The sequence below is a fragment of the Hylobates moloch genome, unplaced genomic scaffold, assembly GCF_009828535.3.
Source record: "Hylobates moloch isolate HMO894 unplaced genomic scaffold, HMol_V3 SCAFFOLD_8, whole genome shotgun sequence".
Classification (NCBI taxonomy): Eukaryota; Metazoa; Chordata; class Mammalia; order Primates; family Hylobatidae; genus Hylobates; species Hylobates moloch.
This window is the reverse complement of record NW_026652283.1, coordinates 2,797,243-2,816,854: the sequence shown is the minus strand read 5'-3', so window position 1 is coordinate 2,816,854 and position 19,612 is coordinate 2,797,243. Positions and strand designations below refer to the sequence as shown.

Here is a 19,612-nt window from a genome sequence, read left to right as displayed (position 1 = left end):
GGGGTAGGAGGCGGCTCAGAGAAGTCTTCGGAGGGGCGGAGCCACAGGCAGAGCGGCACTGTTATTTCCACTTTACGGCTTTGAAAGGTGATTTTTTTTTTTTTCAGACGGAGTCTTGCACTGTGGCCCAGGCTGGAGTGCAGTGGGCGCGATGGCGGCTCACTGCAAATTCCGCCTCCCGGGTGCAAGCGATTCTCGCGCCTCAGCCTCCCAGGTAGCTGGGATTTGAAGCGCGCACCACCACACCGGGCTAATTTTTGTATTTTTAGTAGAGACGGGGTTTCACCATGTTGGCCAAGCCGGTCTCGAACTCCTGACCTCAGGTGATCCGCCCGCCTCGGCCTCCCCAAGTGGTGGGATTACAGGCGTGAGCCACCGCGTCCAGCCAAGGTAAGTAATTTGAGAAGTGACGCCACTGAAGGAGGCTTAACTCAGAAACAGTGATCCAGAAAACTGGGTCACCAGAGTTTACCAGGCTCCTCCAGTGAACACGTGACTCAATCAGGCGGAGGGATCAGCTATCTATCCCACATAAAAAATACTCCCAGGGGCCCGGCGAGGTGGCTCACGCCTGTAATCCCAGCACTTTGGGAGGCCGAGGAGGGATCACCTGAGGTCCGGAGTTCGAGACCAGCCTGGCCAACATGGTGAAACCCCGTTTCTACTAAAAATACAAAAATTAGCCGGGCGTGGTGGCGTGTGCCTGTTGTCCCAGCTACTCAAGAGGCTAAGGCAGGAGAATCGCTTGAACCCGGGAGGTGGAGGTTGGAGCCGCGATCGCGCCGCTGCACTCCAGCTTGGGTGACAGACGGAGACTCTGTCTCAAAAAACCAACCAACCAACCAAACAAACAAAACCTCCCAAGGAACAAAACCAACCACGAACACTGAAGCTATCAATAAAGTTTTTCTCTTTAGCGCTCCAAACTAGCCACAGCGCGCATGCTCACGCTCACGTGGCACGCTCGGGCGGCCTCTTCCACTTCCCTTGCCCCGTCCCTGCAGATCCAGGCTGTCTGTTGCAGTGCGCATGCACCTACCGTATCGTTATCAACGTCTCCGAGGCAGATTGCGTGCGGGAAGAGGCTCCCGCTGAACTCCAGCGCCACGCGCTGCACGTAGCTAACTGACCTCATGGCACCTCCAAGAGCAGAGGGAGCGGGGAGCCCCAGTAAATGTTCCCTGAACCCCCGTCGCGACAGCCGCCAGAGCGGAAGGCCACCTAAGGCAGAAAGTTACGTCACTGCCTGAACCTCCAATCTCTGCCTCTTCCTCCTTTAACCTTACAGAGGAGGCGGGTCTTCCGGCCTTGGAGGCGGGCTTACCAGCTCTGATGTGAGTGACAGGCCCACGGGCCACTCTTTTTCTCCACAGGGCTGCAGCCCGTGGGTAAACCAACCCTGATGTGGCCGATCTGTTCCCTTGGCAACAGGGCTCCCAAGGGCTTGACCTAATAACCTTGACCTTTTTCCTTTGTTTCCCTGGTAATGAAGATTCCTAGCCATCAGACCATTCCTGAGAATCTTACTAATCTTCGTAATAACTGATAATTGCATGGTTTTGAAAAGTTTTTAAAAAACTAGCTACCCATTAGGAGTGAAAACAATGTAGTGAGTTGCAATCAGCATATAAAAAATTAAACACAATAGTAATATACCAAGTGACTCCCAAGTAGTAAGGTAAGTATAGTTTTTGTGAAACTCTTGTTTCAATTGTTTATACTTATATGTGTATACTGGCTTATAATGTAAAAAAAATTTTTTTCGGTGTATGTGTTTTCTGGTCAGTAGTTTAAAAGCCACCTGCTGCAAAGCACATTTCACGTATTTAACATAATTATTCAGCCACTATGTGAGCTTGTTTTTTTTTGTTTTTTTTTTTTTTGGCAGAGGAAAACAGGTTCAGCAAGATTAAGTAAAATGGCAGAAGGAAGGATTGTGGGGCGGGGTGCGTGCTCAAACCAGAATTGTTTGATCCCAAACCCTAGGGCCTCTCCATCATTTACTATCATAGTTCGTAGGAGAGTCTTCAGGCTGGAAGCGAAGGTTGCCTGGATTCCGGATCTGCTCTGTCTTGTGGCCCCCCAGCACAAAGCTCTTTCATCTCACCCTCAGTGGCCTTACTCTTGTAGCACAGATGGGACTGTCACTCTCATGGCTGGCTTCTTGGGATACTTTCTTTCCATGTTGAATCCAGTTCTGCCTTTCTTTGGGGTGCCTCATCAATCAGGGCAGTATTTATGAAATCATGCAGGTGTTCAATACATTTTTAGATTTAGGTCTAAAAACCCAGGCTGACTTGCACTTGGTGTTTCAAAAAAAAAAAAAATGGTTCTACTTTATCTGGGATTTTGGACCAGGGGCTTTTCCTTTTTATCTTTTTTTTTTTTTTTTTTTTTTTTTTGAGACGGAGTCTCGCTCTGTTGCCAGGCTGGAGTGCAGTGGCGCGATCTCGGCTCACTGCAACCTCTGCCTCCCAGGTTCAAGCAATTCTCCTGCCTCAGCCTTGCGAGTAGCTGAGACTACAGGCGAGCGCCACCACGCCCAGCTAATTTTTTTTTTTTTTGAGACGGAGTCTCGCTCTGTCACCCAGGTTGGAGTGCCGTGGTGCGATCTCGGCTCGCTGCAAGCTCCGCCTCCCGGGTTCACGCCATTCTCCTGCCTCAGCCTCCGGAGTAGCTGGGACTACAGACGCCCGCCACCACGCCCGGAGAATTTTTTGTATTTTTAGTAGAGACGGGGTTTCACCGTGTTAGCCAGGATGGTCTCGATCTTCTGACCTCGTGATCCACCCGCCTCGGCCTTCCAAAGTGCTGGGATTACAGGCGTGAGCCACCATGCCCGGCCGCCCAGCTAATTTTTGTACTTTATTAGTAGAGACGGAGTTTCACCATGTTGGCCAGAATGGTCTTGATCTTGACTTCTTGATCTTCCCACCTCTGCCTCCCAAAGTGCTGGAATTACAGGCGTGAGCCACTGCGCCCGGCCCCTTTTTTTCTTTTTCTTCCTTTTCTTCCTTTGAGTCTTGCTCTGTCACCCAGGCTGGAGTGCAGTGGTGCGATCTGGGCTCATTGCAACCTCTGCCTCCCAGGCTCAAGAGATTCTCATGTCTCAGCCTCTCGGGTAGATGGGATTACAAGCGTGAGCCACCATGCCCGGCTTGTCCCTACTTTCTATGTCTGTACATAGTGGGAGGAGGCTGGAGGGCAAGACCTTTTCTTGGGGGAAGGGGGTGGCAGATTTTTTCCTAGATGTCCCAGTGGAACTGACAGCCAGATAAGAAAGAACAGCAGGTCAGAACAGTAAACTGGAGGAAGTCTGGACAAATACTGGAGACTGCAGATATATTCTGAGGCTGAACTGTGTTACAAGTTCATATTTCTGGTTGTGTACTGTGGGATGGCCAGGTCCATTAAAAGGCACTGGGTCCCACAGGTATTCTTGGTGCTTTGAATAAATTTTCCCATTTACAGAGCAGTTGCATGCTCCCTCACCCCGTGTTCTACCCCATCTCTATTCTCTCATCCTAGTTCAAACCCTAAGCTTCATATTAGGCCTTTAAGGTGGGAAAACCAAAACCAGTATCAAAATGTTCACCTCTAAGTTGGCTGTGGAGGCTCATGCCTGTAATTCCAGCACTTTTGGAGACTGAGGCAGGCAGATCGCTTGAGCTCAGGAGTTCAAGACCAGCCTGGACAACATGGCAAAACCGTGACTCCACCAAAAATGCAAAAATTAGCTGGGCATGGTGGTGCATGCTTGTGGTCCCAGCTACTCAGAAGGCGGAGGCGGGAAGATCTCCTGAGCCCAAGAGGCAGAGGTTGCAGTGAGCCAAGATGGTGCCACTGCACTCCAGGCTGGGGGAAGTGAGACTCTGTCTCCAAAAAAAAAAAAAAAAAAAAAAAAATATTTACCTCTGAAGTGGTTTTAAAAGAAATATATTACTAAATAACTCAGAACAAGAGATGAGATCACCCAGCTTCTTTCATCAGGTGCATTGGTCTGACCCAGTTACCTAAGATCAGACCCCAACCCAAGATTCCCCAATGCCTTAGTTTTATCTTCCTCATCATTTGGGTTTCTTGGTCTGGATCTTTCTGTGACACGGGTTGTCTGTTCTTAATTGTAGAATATGTTTGCCATGAAGGTCATGTAATTATGATCACAACTTTTTTACTTTTTTTTTTTTGAGACGGAGTCTTGCTCTGTCGCCTAGGCTGGAGTGCAGTGGCGCGATCTGCAAGAGCTCACTGCAAGCTCTGCCCTCTGGGTTCACGCCATTCTCCTGCCTCAGCCTCCCGAGTATCTGGGACTACAGGCGCCTGCCACCACGCCCGGCTAATTTTTTGTATTTTTAGTAGTGAAGGGGTTTCACCGTGTTACCCAGGATGGTCTCAATGTCCTGACCTCGTGATGCGCCCGCCTTGGCTTCCCAAAGTGCTGGGAGTACAGGCGTGAGCCAACTCCCTCTGTTTCACCTATTCTTTCTGCCTCAGCCTCATACTGGGACTACAGGCCCCCACCACACCACCAATTTTTTTGACGGGGTTTCACCATGTTAGCCAGGATGGTCTCGATCTCCTGACCTCGTGATCCGCCCGCCTCGGCCTCCCAAAGTGCTGGGATTACAGGCGTGAGCCACCACACCCGGCCTCTTCTTTTTCACTTTTTTGAGAGTTTCACTCTTCTTGCCCAGGCTAGAGTGCAATGGTGTGATCTTGGCTCACCGCAACCTCCGCCTCCCGGGTTCAAGCGACTCTCCTTTCTCACACTCCCCAGTAGCTGGGATTACAGGTGTCCACGACCATGCCCAGATAATTTTTTTTTGTAGTAGAGACAGGGTTTCACCAGGTTGGCCAGGCTGGTCTTGAACTCCTAACCTCAGGTGATCAAAGTGCTTGGCCTCCCAAAGTGCTGGGATTACAGGCCACCGTGCCTAGCCTTATGATCACAACTTCTATACCACGCTTTTTGGCTTTTGTCAAGAGAGCCAAATAAAGTTAGAAAGGCAGGAAAGATAGGTCTCCAAGAAATAGGGCACAAGTCAAGTCCTTCCATGCCTGTGCCTCTCCCCACCTTGCATCAGTTACTTTAAGTACAGTGAGTGTTTTGTATGACTAGGCATTGCAAAGCCATATGGACAGATCCCTGGCTCCACAAAGAGCACTCCTGGTCTTGGCCCCTTTCTAGTTGGATGGTTGTTAGGTCTCTTTGGGCGCCATCTAACTCCATCTTGTCTAAGCCAAGCACTCTTTCTGCTGGTTGTCTTGCTCCCCAAAACTGTCTAATTAGGGTATCTTCCTGGTTAGGTGACATGGATACAGTTGTATGGGTGGCATATTCTTTACAAACAATAGAAATCTCCATAGGAGAGGATGGGGGGGGATTAAGTGGGAAGCATTTCTTTCTTTCTTTTTTTTTTTTTAAGATGGAGTCTTGCTCTGTCGCCCAGGCTGAAGTGCAGTGGCATGATCTTCGCTCACTGCAAGCTCTGCCTTCTGGGTTCATGCCATTCTCCTGCCTCAGCCTCCTGAGTAGCTGGGACTACAGGCACCCGCCACCATGCCCAGCTAATTTTTTGTATTTTTAGTAGACGAGGTTTCACCATGTTAGCCAGGATGGTCTCGATCTCCTGACCTCGTGATCTGCCTGCCTCAGCCTCCCAAAGTGCTGGGATTACAGGCATGAGCCACCGCGCCTGGCCAGTGGGAAGCATTTCTAGGAAGATTCTTTGTCTACTTCATCCTCCAACAGTAGACAGAATGGTTTCTGTTTGCCCAGGGTGCCCAGGTAAGAAACGGGGTCTCCAAAGATCTTTCAAAACATGAGGCCCACAGCCTCACCACCTTGGGGGCAGGGTCCAGGCTTCTTAATGGGCTCGGTTTGGCTTATATCACCATCTCCCCCTCCCCTCTCTCATTCGTGGTACACCTTAGCATATTAAAGTGTCGGAAAAGTTAGGTTTTTTGACCTAGAAACTGGCAGAGTGTGGGGCAGCTCTGCACTGAATGAAATGCTGTTATTCAGAATTCTAGTCTCACTGCCTTCCTCAAGTTTGCCCCTGTTAAAATGCACCACCAACTCTGGGAAGCTTTAATCCTAGAAGTAACTCATCAGGGTTGTCTGCTCAAGACTACTGATGGATGAGAAGTTCACTGTCACTGTGTCACTTAAACATCAGGAGATAGGGTTAAAACACAAAGAATGAGGAAGACGTTTTGGAACTAGATAACACGGTAAAGACTAAATGGCCACCAAACTGTTGAATTTAAAATGGTTAACTTTGTTTCACCTAAAAACGTGAATTTCACCTAAAAATACAAATCAGTTTATGTCTGATGCACTTCTAAAACAGGAGACTGAAGAGCCAATGGAATATGGAATATACATGCTGATCCTCTCTTCTAGCCACAGGACCCTCGACATTCACAAAGGCATTGCTTTTTCTTGATCATCCCTGAGACCATTCACTTACTTTGCCTCTCAAATTGGTATAGCGTGGCAGGGCGCAATGGCTCACGCCTGTAATCCCAGCACTTTAGGAGGCTGAGGCGGGCAGATCTCCTGAGGTCAGGAGTTCGAGACCAGCCTGGCCAACATGGTGAAACCCCGTCTCTATTAAAAGTACAAAAATTAGCTGCTCATGGTTAACAGGCACTTGTAATCCCAGCTACACTGGAGGCTAAGGCAGGACTGTTGCTTGAACCGGGGAGGCGGATGTTGCAGTGAGCCGAGATCGCGCCATTGCACTCCAGCCTGGGCAACAAGAGCTACCCTCTGTCAAAAAAAAAAAAAAAAAAGCTGGGCATGGTGCCATGTGCATGTAGTCCCTCCCAGCTAGTCCAGAGGCTGAGTTGGGAGGATCTCTTGAGCCCAGGAGGTCAAGGCTGCAGTGAGCTGTAATTGCACCACTGCACTGAGCCTGGGCAAAATAGTGAGACCCTGTCTCAAACAAACAAAAAAAGAAAAAATAGGCCGCGCGCAGTGGCTCACGCCTGTAATCCCAGCACTTCGGGAGGCCAAGGCAGGTGGATCACCTGAGGTCAGGAGTTCATGACCAGCCTGATCAATATGGTGAAACCCCGTCTCTACTAAAAATACAAAAATTAGCCAGGTGTGGTGGCGTGCACCTGTGGTCCCAGCGACTTGTGAGGCTGGGACAGAATTGCTTGAACCTGGGACGCGGAGATTCCAGTGAGCCGAGATTGCGCCACTGCACTCCAGCCTGGGGAACAGAGCAAGAGTCCATCTCCAAAAAAAAAAAAAAAAAAAAAAAAAATGGCATAGTGTCATTTAGTACAGGATAAATTGTTTTTATTATTCCTAGGTTTTCTAACTGAGGATAGTTAATGCATCCACATTATCTGAGGTTGGCAAACAACTGAGGAACTGCAGCCATAAGGCAGCAATAGTGAATCCCAGAAAGAGAACAAATTTTCCTTACTTACAATGTCCAGACTCTTACATTGGTTTTATTCAGCACCGCCCTTAGTGCATTGTCATTTCAACTTGTTATAAGGTTCTGAGGTGTTTTGCATTTGGAAAGATAAAATTAGTCACTGAGACGTAACACGAATAAGGTTTCAGAAGTTCTGGTTTCTAACTTTTTTTCCAGTAATGACATTTTCTAAAAAGATACGACACTTTACCTAGTCCTGCATAAAGTGCCTTTCACATATTTTTTCTCCAATGGAAATGGAATACAGTCTTCCATTCACCCTCAGGGTGGCGAAGCTGGTATAGAGTGAGGGCAAGTGTTAAGAGCACTTTGCCAAGCCTTGCAGGGTTTTGTGGGCCGTGATAAGGATTCTTTAGCCTAAATGGGATGGGTAATCATTGAAAGTGATTTAAGTACTCAGAGGGACACGATTTGGATGCAGTACAGAGTGAACTGCAGGTGGGGCAGGAGGGAATCCAAGATAGGAGCCTTTTGCAGGACAGCAGGCTGGAGTGCATGGTGATGGGAGGGAGCGGTACTAGTATGGAGGGAGTAGAAATACTTGGGAGATAAAATTCATAGAACTCGATGTTAGAACCGGCACTAGGACAAGATAAACTGTATTTTAATTTTTTCTAGAGACCACTTGCAAAGCTTGTTAAAAGCTCACAGTACTGCTTGCTACTAGCTTTTCTTTCTGCAGGCACATTTCTCTGCATATAGAAAGATTTAAGTGTTGGTAGGAAGGGACAACTGACTGGGAAATGAACTTGTAGCACTGACCCAGGGCAGACTCAAGTATGTGGTAGGATTATTTTTAGGCTTAAAGACTTGTAGGCATTTTAACAAAACATCCTCACTAGACAGTTTTAATGTTACATAAACTAAGACTTATCTCTAAATGTTCTACAGTTAAATGCAGTTTTACATTCTTGGAATCCTACAGGATGTAGAGCTGGAAGAAATCTTAGGAATGCTTTCGATTTTTGCAGATGAGGAAAGAAGCTCAAGACTTGCCCACAGCCAAATGAACCTCACGGGAGAGTCTGGTTTAGTTCAGAGACTTCACCTTTCAGGCATACCTTTCCATTTAACTTCTGAGTCTTGGTTTTCTTATCTGTAAATAGGGTTGTTAAAGTTATACCTTCTTTGTAGGATGGTTGCAAGGATTAAGTTTAACTCGTGATGCTGTCAGTACAGTGCTAGGCTTACTCCATAAATGCTTGAGTTAGTGATTACTGTTGGCTGCAGGCGTAAGAATCTACTACTTTTGAAATACCAAGAGGACCCAGACACAAACCACAAACACAGGGCTGTGATGTGAGGTAAGCCCAGTAAGAAAGCAGTTACACTGGGACTTTTTTAAAAAAGAGACAGGGTCTCACTCTCTTCCCCAGGCTGGCATGCAGTGGCACAGTCACAGTTCTCTGCATCCTTGGTGTCTTGGGCTCAAGGGATACTCACACTGCGAGACTTGCACACCCCAATTTTAATCCTGGCTGTAGCATCAGCTGTGTTGTATGACTCCGTGAAAATTTTCACACAGAAATACATCTTCCACCATTATAAATTTCTTCTGGAAGGAACTATATAGGCATGTGGCTAAGCAGACAACCACATCACTTTTGGGGAAGGACTGGAGAGCTCACAGTAGGAGAGAGGGATGAGGGCAGACACGGGCTCTGGCCTGGAGCCAGGATCATCTGGAGGCAGCTCAGCATGACTGGCTTGTACTGCTTGGCTTCTCCCAGGGCCCCATCATGCCATAGGAGTTAAGGGTCAAAGCATAGTTAGAAAAAAAGCACAAGCCTTTTCCTGTTAAGGCTGAGAAGGAAGCTGGGCATGAACACTCTGCTTTACTCTTAACCTTAATCATGTAAGTTATCTGACAGGAGGAGGTTAGTGACACCAGGAGTTTTACCTTGTTAAGAAACCAAAATGCAGATACCTCTGCCAGATCAGAGGTAGGCAGAAGACCAATTCCAACTTCAAAACAAACATGCACGGTGTCCCAGTCTTCTAGATCTTTATACTTTCGTCTTCCTAAGTGTCAGGGAAGAAAACCAGAGGCATAAAAACTGCCAGGTTGCTGGAGGGAGGGAGTGCTGGGAACCTGGGGTGAAGCCGCAGACAAGTCCCAGCTGCAGTCTGTGCAGTGCTCAGGAAGCCATGCGTGGTGGGGCTGCTTCCTGCCCAACTACGGCATCTATATGAGATGCTGCACTTATTTAAGCTCAACTGGGACTAAGGGGGTGACCCCTTGATTTCGCCACTACCCATTATGTACTGACTCATACCCACCCCTCCAAGGCTGAACAGAAAGGGTTGTCTGACACCCAGGTTTTATTGTTTCCACTTTATTGCTCAAGCACGGAACTTGAGGCAAGCCTGGACCTTCAGCAACGTGCAGAGGCGAGGGGATTTCGGGACACAACGGGGCTGAGAGGGGAAACTGACAGGGGAAATACCAGAACAGGGAACAGGGGGTGGTCACCATGACACCAGAAGACATCATCAGCCACACCGTTGGGGGTGAGGAAGGGAACAGAGAGAAGAAATGGCATAGCAGTGGTTTTTCCCATGTCCCTAGCACCCACATGGAGGCCACGTTTGGAAATGGACCGGGAGAGGGAAAGGATGAGGAAAACGGCTGCCCAGGAGTCTCCCTCTCCACCCTGGGTTCATATCAGACCCCATCCCTACCACTTGCCTCTTCTACCCTTAGAAAATGGACCTAACAGAGGGAGCAAAATAAATTAACATTCTGATGAATATATATGGATGGACATATGTTCATGTGCAATGGAGGAAGGGAAGAGGGGTGACACCAGCTAAAATGATTCCCCACCTCATTCCCCCAGCCTACGCCTTTCCCCCTTCCCCTAAAGCCACCATCCAACCAGATAGAAAAATAAAGGTCTAATTCACTCAAAATTCTTCAGTTTTTACAAAACTAACAGGGTGGAGTGGGGAGACTGGGGGGCAGGCAGCCGCAGGAGTAGGGCTGGTGGAGAGGGGCTATGCTTCTGTCTCCACCTGAGACTGGCTCCCTGCCGTGTTGCTCTTCTGCTCCTCCTTCATCTCTGTGTCAGTGGGATGGTCTCCTGAGGAAGCCTCTGCCTTGGCCTGCAAGGAAAAGGAACAGCAAATGGGCTGACTTCCCAAGTGAAAAAACACACACTTAATTTCTAGCAGAATTACACAGATACACCCATTCTCCTATATCTGTCCTAAAGATATACCTGTATAGGCCAGGCCTGGTGGCTTACACCTGTAATCCCAGCACTTTGGGAGGCTGAGGTGGTCAGATTGCTTGCACCCAGAAGTTTGAGATCAGCCTGGGCAACATGGTGAAACCTCATCTCAACAAAAATTACAAAAATTAGCTGGGCGTGGTGGCATGCACCTGTAGTTCCAGCTACTCGGGAGGCTGAGACAAGAGGTTCGCTTGAGCCCTGGAGGCAGAGGTTACAGTGAACTGAGACTGTGCCACTGCACTCCAGCCTGGGCGGCAGGGCAAGAGACACTGTCTCAAACAAAACAAAACACTTGTATATGTACAAATTATGAACTCACAAGGTTATTCACTGCAATGCTGTTCTAAGCAGCACTGTCCCGTATGGTAGCCACTACTGTAAGTGGCTAGTTCAAACTCGTGTTTTTAGTGCAAAATATACGTTGGATTTTGAAGATGGTTTGAAAAATACACAAATGCAACTAAAATTTAATTCCATTTGTTTTTCATCTTTTTTTTTTTTTTTTTTTTTTTTTTTTTTTTTGTGATGGAGGCTTGCTCTGTCGCCCAGGCTGGAGTGCAGTGGTGCGATCTCGGCTCACTGCAAGCTCCGCCTCCTGGGTTCACGCCATTCTCCTGCCTCAGCCTCTCCGAGTGGCTAGGACTACAGGCGCCCGCCACCACGCCCGGCTAATTTTTTTTTGTATTTTTAGTAGAGACGGGGTTTCACTGTGGTCTCGATCTCCTGACCTCGTGATCCGCCCGCCTCGGCCTTCCAAAGTGCTGGGATTACAAGCGTGAGCCACCGCGCCCGGCTGTTTTTCACCTTTTTAACATGGTTACCAGAAAATTTTGAATTACATGTGGTTGATACTGTATTTCTACTGGACAGTGCTGGTTTAGAACACTGTTTAAGACTGACTGGGTGTGGTGGCTCACACCTGTAATCCCACCACTTTGGGAGGCAGGGGTGGGCAGATCACTAAAGTCAGGAGTTCGAGACAGCCTGGTCAACATGATGAAACTTCATCTGTACTAAAAATACAAAAATTAGCCGGGTGTGGTGGCGGGCGCCTGTAATCCCAGCTACTTGGGAGGCTGAGGCAGGAGAATCACTGGAACCTGGGAGGTGGAGTTTGCAGTGAGCCAAGATCGTGCCACTGCACTCCAGCCTGGGCAACAAGAACAAAACTCTGTCTCAGAAAAAAAAACAAAAAAAGCAAAAAAAAAAAAAACCAAAAACAAACAAAAAAAACCACTGGAAGACTACAAAGGGACTGATTAAGATAAACCGTATCCATACAATGGAATACTATGTAAGCCTAAGAAAGAATGTGAAAGTTCTTTAAATACTGATGTAAAATAAGCCTCCAGCTACTATTACGTGAAAAAAGCACAGTATGCGCCAAATCATAGGTAGAGCACGTTGCCTCTTGTTAGGGGAAAGGGAGAAGGCAACATGAATGTCTGCCTGTGGCTTGATGCAATACACTGGAACCATCCGAGAACCTGAAGGGGCCGCTGCTTCTGGTGGGGGAGGCAGACTTGACTGTATACTTTGGTATAGTTTGAATTTAACTAAGTGTATTATTTATTTATCACACACAAAAAGCACTTTTTTTTTTTTTTTGAGACAGGGTCTCATTTTGTCACTCAAGCTGGGGTGCAGTGGTGCCATCGTAAGTCACTGAGGTCTCTACCTACTGGGTTCAAGTGAGCCTCCCACTTTGACCCTGCAAAGTGCTGGGACTGCAGAGTGTGAGCCACCGTGCCTGGCCCACAAGAAAACATAAATCGGGAATTACACTCAGGGCAACCAACCCAACTTCTGGGGCTTGCGGGTAGGTTTCCAGCACTGATCACAGAACACTGGCCCCAACAGCAGGGAACACGTGCTCCTTAATGCTCCAGGGAAAAGGCAACTTCTGGTTTCCGGGATTGGCATAGACAACCAAAGGCACAAAGAGCCCACAGTAGCCAGGTTAAGTGGAGGGATGCTATTCCAACTGTTCCCCACCCCAGTCCTCACCTTGTTCTCCTCCTCAGCCAGCCTCTCAAACATATTGGCATAGAGCTTCTTCTCCCGGGCAAGCTGCCTTCGGATCCGCTGCTGGCACACAGCCAGCTGGGTCTTGGCGGCTTTGTTGTTGGGGTAGAGCTGCAGGACCTTCTGGAAATCAGCCCGTGCCAGTTCAAAGTCATTCACGGCCAGGTGGGCCTCTCCCCGGCGGAAGAGGCCCTTCTCGTTGTTGCTGTCCAGTTCTAGGGCCTAAAGGATGCAGAGAGGAAGCAACATCATGGGAGCTCAGGGCTTGTAGCTCACCTGGTCAAGAGTGGGTTCCAAAGGTGCCCCTCAGGTGGAGGAGGAGGAATGCAAATGGCTGGCTCCAACCCAGGAAGAACAAGGCCTGGGGCATTAAATGGAACAATCCAGGGTCTAGGAAGGAACTTCATTTAATCCAACAGGCAGAGAGGGAAGACAGCAGGTCTTTGGATGAAATAAAAAGACTTCAGACATTAACATTCACTTTAGAATAAAGCAAGTAGGTAAGCGGAGAGGCTAAGAACCAAGGTGGAAGAAAACTCTTGTGATCCTTCCCATTCCGTGTCCTCCTACTTCTTGCCAACTGCTTCCCACCACTAAAGCTAAGGTTCTTGCTATGAATACTTGCATCCGTGCCTTTGGTCTGTAACCTCAGAGCTCCCACTGATCCACTCTGCTATCCCTGCCCTAGTCACCAAGGGGAAGTTTCAGACATGCTGGCAGCTCACCCAACTCTGCCTGTGAATGCTGCTTCCATGCCTTCTGAGGGGGCCTCACCTTGTTACAGCTTTCAATGGCAGCAGAGAAGGCCTGTAGTTTCAGATGACACATGGCCAGGTTGAGGTGAGAGGCCAGTCGAAGGGCCTGTGCCTTCTGTGCTTCCTCATTGGAAAAACTAGACTCATATTCCAGCCAAGACACGATCTTCTTATACTGTAGTAAAGCTTGCTTGTATTTGCCTTCCTAGAATGGGAGAGAGGCTCAGGCACCTGGCACAGGTTCAGTGGTACTAGGCTCTTATACCCTGCGGTCATCAGTGACACATGGCCACAAGAGGTTCCTGCTCCCACCCCTCCCACCGGCAAGGCCAGCAAGCTCACATATTATGAAGTGAAGATGGCAGGTGCCAACCTGTCCACTTCTTGGCAGAAAATGATCTCAGTCACCAAGGGAAGGGTAGGCTCAGAGCAACTCTTCCTGGGAGTGCCCTTAGGACAGTGACTGTTGGCTCACCTTGAAGTACACAGTGCCCCGCTCTTTCACTATGGTGCTCTGTTCCAGCTTCTCTTCTGAATTCATCTCCCAAGACTCCTTGGCCTGCCACACCCCAGGAGAGAAACAAAGTTGTCAGCTACCCCAGAGTCACATACAGGGTGGAACTTGACTTTAGATGGGAAGACCTTGAGCAAACTTACCTTTTCAAAACTCTTGAGGTGTAATTCATATTTCAGCTCAGCATTTGGTGGGATCTGGAACTTTTCCTTCCCAACACTGCCAAAAGCATAGCTGGAGGGGTGAAAAACACTACGTGTCATCTTGGCAACACTTAACCTGCTCCAGGCTGAAAAGGCTTCCGGTCCATTTCCTGGAAAGTACCTTCCCATCCCTTGAGACTTGGTTCAAATGTTTGGCAAATCTTCCCTGGCCTCTTCACACCGTCAGATGGTCCCTCAGCATCCTTCATACCCTTCTAATAACATGGCCGGGCAGCAGTGTGATTACTAATTTAAATAGCACCTCACTAAACAGTGAGCTAGAATTAGAAGGCAGAAACAATGTTCTATTAGTCTCTGAACCCCTAGGAATTTTCAGCAGTGCCTGGCATGTAGTAGCTGTTTCAGTCATGACTGAATGAATTAATGGGAGAGGAAAATCTTGATGGCAGAGGAGAGAATCCGCAGCAACTATGACTGAAAAGACTGGGCTTAGATCCAAGGAGATGTAGACAGTTGTGGCCACACTTCTAAGTACACTGAGGATATCACAATGGTGTATGTTTGGTGTGGCCAGAGTTAAAAAGGGTACAAACAGCTGGTTCTACAATTCATTTTATATCTTTGATCTTGGTTTGCCTGCCTGCCTACTCTACGAAGTGCCCACCCCTCACCTGGGCTCGAGGTACACAATGGAATGTTCTCCTTTCTCCATGCGCTGAATGGCCCTCTCCAGACCATAAGGCAGATCCAGGTTCTCCCCCTCGCCAATCTCAAAGCGGAGCTCCCGCTGGTCAAAGAGCTGGTCCTTGTAGTACCCTTCCAGTGCGACTGGCATGAAAGAGAGGCAGTTGTAAGAGGGCAGGTGACTGAGGAAAGATGCCATCAGCTTCCCTGCATCACCCCAAGATTCTCCTAGCTGTGTTCTCAAATCTGGAGTGATGTGAAGAGAATATGGTCCAACCCCTCATTTTATGGACAAGAAGATAGGCTCGGAGAAGGGAAGTGACTTGCCCAAAGCCACACAAGGCCTAAATATCAGAATTAGAATTGAAAGCCCAGACTGTACTGTCTCACCCTCCACGATAGCGCCCTCATTGGGCTTAGCGTAGCCTTCACCGCGAGTCTGTATTCTGCGAATGATTCCGCCATCTTCCTCCTCCGTCAGATCTTCCCCCTTAAACTCAAACAACTCCACCTGTGGGACAAGATATGCCATAATTCCTTCCCATACTAACTCATGGGCAGCGAAACACTGTCTCATCCATGAGAGTCCCTACTGACTGCCAGGCCAGATCTGACCACAAGGGCAGTCACAAGGAGTTGGGTAGAGTGGCACTTTAAGTTCTTGGGAGCTGGCCCTAATCTCAACTTTGGTAGAGGTGGGCAGACTACATAGATTTCAGTTAAGCTGAGGAGAGCAATCTATTTACTACCTGGCTCTACTAACAAGGACGTATCAGGATGTGTCCCAGATAATCCTAATTCACACTACCTGATGAGCCCAATCTGGTAGGTATTAGAAATGATTACCTAACATCTCTCAGCAGTTTCTCAGTATTCAAGGGCCCACGGATTGGCTCAACCATTTTCAGATTGAACAATGTCAAGTTCTATCTCCTCAGTGAAGCCTTTTCTCAGCCCTTGACCCACAGGGGAGCTACTGCTCCCTCTTCTGATCTCTAGAGCACCAATATTCTGTATTGCCATTTATAACGGGACATAGTTTCTGACTTCCCGACTCCTTTCAGTATTATTCTGGGTACCGCTCTGGAGATAAAGATGCCTTAACCCCGACCATGCTTTGAGTCTGGAGAGGAGCTTGTGCCTCCCTCTTCCCACCCGAAGCTTCTATTACTTCCATTACTAGCAGCAGCAGAGCCCTCTGCATTTCTCCTCCCATAAGGCCAGACCCTCAGCCTTGGCTACATTGTCTCCAAGAAGCAGGAAGGGCTGGAGGGCAGCCAGGCATTGGGCTGAGATAAGGCCTGGCTCTTAGCCTGGATCTCAGTGGCCAAACACTCACCTCAAATACAAGTGTGGCATTGGGAGGAATCTTTGGAGGACTGCCTGCTGAACCGTAGGCATATTCTGGTTTGCAGGTGATGTGGCACACCTCCCCCACCTTCATGGTTGCTATGGCAATGTCCCAAGCCTTGATGACCTCCCCTGCAGGTACAGAAGCAAACAGGACCGCCTTAGCAGGGTTCTGATTCTGGGCTCAAACAGTGCTCCTGAAGAGTACTGCACCACACTCATGGGGAAGCTGGACATCCTTTAGAAATGGGACTAGAAGGTGAGACACTTGGTTGTATTAAGTGCTACCAGGTCTAAGAACTGTAAAAGATCACGTGATCCTGAACAAAAAAGAGTTTAAGATGCAAGACAGTCCACCTTTGAAGGGGGAGTAAGGTGTTGGGAGGTGATGAGGAGAAGGGGAGACAGAGATCAATATAGTTACAGAACGGTACAAAAAAAAAAGTGACCGAAAGAGTTAACAGACTGTGATAAACTATTCCTCCCTGAGCTTGGTCCTGAGAAAATGGTTTCTGTTTGTGACAGCTTGTGTCCACCTCGAACCTATCCTACCAGCCCACTGACCACGCCTACCTTTTCCCAGGTCAAAGGAGAATTTGTCCTTGCGATCCAGACTGGAGTCAAACTTTGTGCCATCTAATAGCCAGCCAGTGTAGTGGACAAAGACTCGGTCCCCAATCATGGGCATCTCTGTACCTGTGCCCTCTCTCTTGATGACCTGGGAGGAAGGGGGAGAAAGTGAGTACCCCAGGGTTTGGGGCAGAAAGGGGCACCAGCACTGCCTGCAAGCCTCCAGAGGGAACATAAAGGGACTTCTCTGTGTTCATCCTCCTCTGCCTACTTGTCCCTCCAGATTCAGTTACTAGCAGCTTGGCTTAGGAGTCAACTAACCTTCTTGTCTTTCTTGAGGTGCAGCAAGACTTGGTTTGAAAAAGGAGACAAAAGGCTGAGAGATCTGAGTTCAAGTTTCCGCTGTATGGATAAGCTTTTAGAATTCTCTACACTTTATTTGTAAAGCAGTGATGATAATCCCTATCTCCTACAGTTGTTGCAAGATTAGACCAGTAAAAGGTTGAATGATAGATTATTATTATAATCGGCAAAGGGGGAAGTATTTATGCCACACTTCCTCCTCCTTCCTTCATGCCAGTGGTCATCAGATTAAGGTCTGGTTTGGAGACAGGAGAATGAGAGGAGTGAGTGAAGAGAATAGAAACAGTTCAAAACAGGTAAGGAAGAAACCAGGTTATAGGTGAACCCGGAGGTTCTCCATGGGACCTTAAACTCTGACTTGGGAGCTGAGTATTCCTCACTGGTAGTAAGTCCAGGGCTGTAGTAGTTCCCAGAAACGTAAAGGCTTCTTTAGCGCCACCTGGTAGGTGTGCGGTTACCCTCTAAGGGAAAGCTTCCACGAAGAATATACAGGGGCTTTGAGCAGTAGAAAGGTAAAAGGGAAGGAATGGCGGATCAAAGGGGAAATGACCCTTCCTGGAATAACAATCTCGTAGAAAACAGCAGGACGCTGGAGCTAGAAGGGGAAGCCACATGCCCCAGGAGAGCTGCTGGAGCAGACGCTTGAGGTCCCCAATAATCTGGTGCAAAGACAGATGCACTTCTGGACCAGGTAAAGGCCCCCTGAGGCGGGTGCCGCACACGCGGAGCTCAGCGGTGGGAAGCCAGGATGAGGAGGAGCAGCGGATGGGGAGAAGGCATAAGACGCAGGCGGGGAATTCACCATCTCTGAGTCTCCCTGGAACCTGCTCCGACCCAAGGCAGGTTGTCCTGGCCCAGGTCAAGATGCTCTCCCCCCAGCTCCCCAGGCTATTTGTAGTCGAGCGGTCACTCGGCGGCAGGCTCCACAGCAGAGCGCCTCCTCCCCGCCCCACACCCCGCAGCCCTGGCTCCGGGAGGCGGCGGAGGGGGGAGGGGACTACAGCTCCCGGCATGCCCCGCGCCCGGCCTCCCCCGGGCCGAGGGAGGGGGCGCCGCGCGGCGAGTGGGGACCTCGCTGGGTCCCGGCGTCGGCAGGGGACCCCGGGAGGGCGCCGGAACCCTGTCGCGCCTGCGTCGCACAAAGGCCGAAGGGCCAGGAAAGCACTGTGGGGAGTCGCTCCCCGTCCTGTCCCGTGTTCCACCGCCCGGGTGGGCGAGCCCTGGCACCGCCACCAACTAGGCGGCCCGCGGCTGGCAGCTCCGCTGGGGCCACGGGGTCGGGGGCGGCGTGGCGTGGGAGGCCCGGCCTGGCCCCGGGCTGCGGCTCGGGTGCCCGCGGCGGTCGCCTCGCCCCGCCCCTCTCCGCCGCCCCGCGCGCGCCGGGGTGGGCACTGCAATCCCGACCCCCTGCCCGGGACCGGGCGCTGCCGGCTGGGGAGTCTGGGGCCTCGGCCCGCGCACCTAGGCCGCCCCCTTGCCGAGCGCATGGCCGGCCTCGGTGCCTTAAACGACGCAGCCCGGGCCGGGACGGCGATGCCACCGGCCCCCGGCGGGACGGCCGCGAGGCTGCAAAGGCGGCCGCCTCGACCCGTGCCCGGCTGCGGGCTCCGGGCGCGGCGGAAGGGCGGCCCGCGGGGTCCCGGGTTCGGTCGCCTCCGCAGGCCCCGCCGCCCCTCACCTTCAGCACGCCTTCGTCCTGTTTGGGGCTGATGTCCACTCCCTCCATGGGCAGTGGCGCCGACTGCGCCCCGCTCTCGGTCGCCTTCATCTCCTCGGCTGTCATCTCCGCGCGGCGCGCCGTTTATCCGGGAGCTGGTGCGGGCGCGAGCGCACTCTGGGCCGCGGGCGGGGGCGCTACCTGCGGGGCGTGCGGGAGGCCGGACGCGGCGGCACCGACTGCGGACAGCGAGGAGGCTTGAGCACCTCTGCACGCGGCGCGAGAGCTGGGGTAGGTGGGTCAGGAGCGGCTCGGGGAGCGATTGGTCCCGCCCCGCCGCGAAGGAGGGGCTGGGAGGAGCGGGAGCGCGGACAGAGGGGGCGGGTGCAGAACTTTCTAGAGACGGCGGGACTGAGCCGGTTTGGGCTCAGTGCTGCGGGCGCTTCGGAATTTTTTTTGTTTTTTTTTTCTGGTTCTTGCCTCCTTCTGGCTGCCTGCCCCCTCCGCCTTCTCCTGGGACCCTCGGACTCGGGATCTCCCCGGCGGCCTCCCCTGGCCCTTCCTCCCTCCCTCCCATCCCCGCCCGCTTCCCTGTCTAACCGGATTCTTCCAGATTCTTCTCGATCGATCTCCCGACATCACTCCACCAGTCCGCTGCGCCTGCGGCGGGGTGTGGAGAGCGCGGGCTGCGGGATGGCAGTGGCGGCGCCCCCTCCCCGGGACGGGCCGTCACCACGGGCGGCGTGACGTCTCTGCTATGACCCGCGTAGACCCTTCCCTACCTGGGGGAAAGAGGGCAAGGGCGTGCGGGGGGAAGGGGGAGTCAGTGGACAGCGC

At 50.6% G+C, this 19,612-nt stretch overlaps 2 protein-coding genes and 1 long non-coding RNA gene across 10 annotated transcripts in view; 1 reads left to right on the top strand and 2 right to left on the bottom strand.

Moving 5' to 3' along the window:
- The window catches only part of ITFG2 (integrin alpha FG-GAP repeat containing 2), a 28,062-nt gene extending 26,805 nt beyond the window's left edge, over positions 1–1,257 (bottom strand). For all 7 annotated transcript variants that reach the window (XR_004249104.2, XR_004249105.2, XR_004249103.2 and 4 more), the window contains exon 1: positions 1,040–1,257. Coding sequence is in view for 2 of the 7 variants with exons in the window: in XM_032159307.2 (XP_032015198.1) it covers positions 1,040–1,135 (96 nt within the window). In the remaining 5 variants the exon portion in view is untranslated. The remainder of the gene's footprint in view (positions 1–1,039) is intronic.
- Positions 1,258–1,463: 206 nt separating this feature from the next.
- Positions 1,464–8,590, top strand: LOC116472531 (uncharacterized). Its single transcript, XR_009214461.1, has 2 exons — positions 1,464–1,678; positions 8,383–8,590. It is a non-coding gene; the product is annotated as an uncharacterized LOC116472531 (long non-coding RNA).
- Positions 8,591–9,777: 1,187 nt separating this feature from the next.
- FKBP4 (FKBP prolyl isomerase 4) lies at positions 9,778–19,110 on the bottom strand. Of its 2 annotated transcripts, XM_032159306.2 has the most exons (10): positions 18,797–19,110; positions 16,759–16,903; positions 16,175–16,317; positions 15,226–15,346; positions 14,823–14,979; positions 14,131–14,221; positions 13,949–14,032; positions 13,493–13,678; positions 12,701–12,940; positions 9,778–10,562 (listed from the first exon to the last, which is right to left on the bottom strand). In XM_032159306.2, exons 1-10 carry the CDS (start codon positions 18,899–18,901, stop codon positions 10,455–10,457), a joined length of 1,380 nt encoding a protein of 459 aa, XP_032015197.1. In that variant the 5' UTR covers positions 18,902–19,110; the 3' UTR covers positions 9,778–10,454. The 2 variants fall into 2 exon arrangements, with proteins under 2 accessions (XP_032015197.1, XP_058298324.1); XM_058442341.1 differs by lacking the exon at positions 16,759–16,903 and having other exon boundaries at positions 18,797–18,870.
- Between the last annotated feature and the right edge of the window lie 502 nt (positions 19,111–19,612).

Bases quoted from the DNA above. Each gene is read 5' to 3' on its own strand.
- FKBP4 (XM_032159306.2), bottom strand. From the start codon at position 18,901: ATGACAGCCGAGGAGATGAAGGCGACCGAGAGCGGGGCGCAGTCGGCG. The intron at 14,222-14,822 runs GTGAGGGGTGGG...TCACCCCTCCAG, and splicing joins ATTGTGTACCTCGAGCCCAG to CTATGCTTTTGGCAGTGTTG. The intron at 10,563-12,700 runs GTGAGGACTGGG...TTTTCCTTGCAG, and splicing joins TGGCTGAGGAGGAGAACAAG to GCCAAGGCAGAGGCTTCCTC.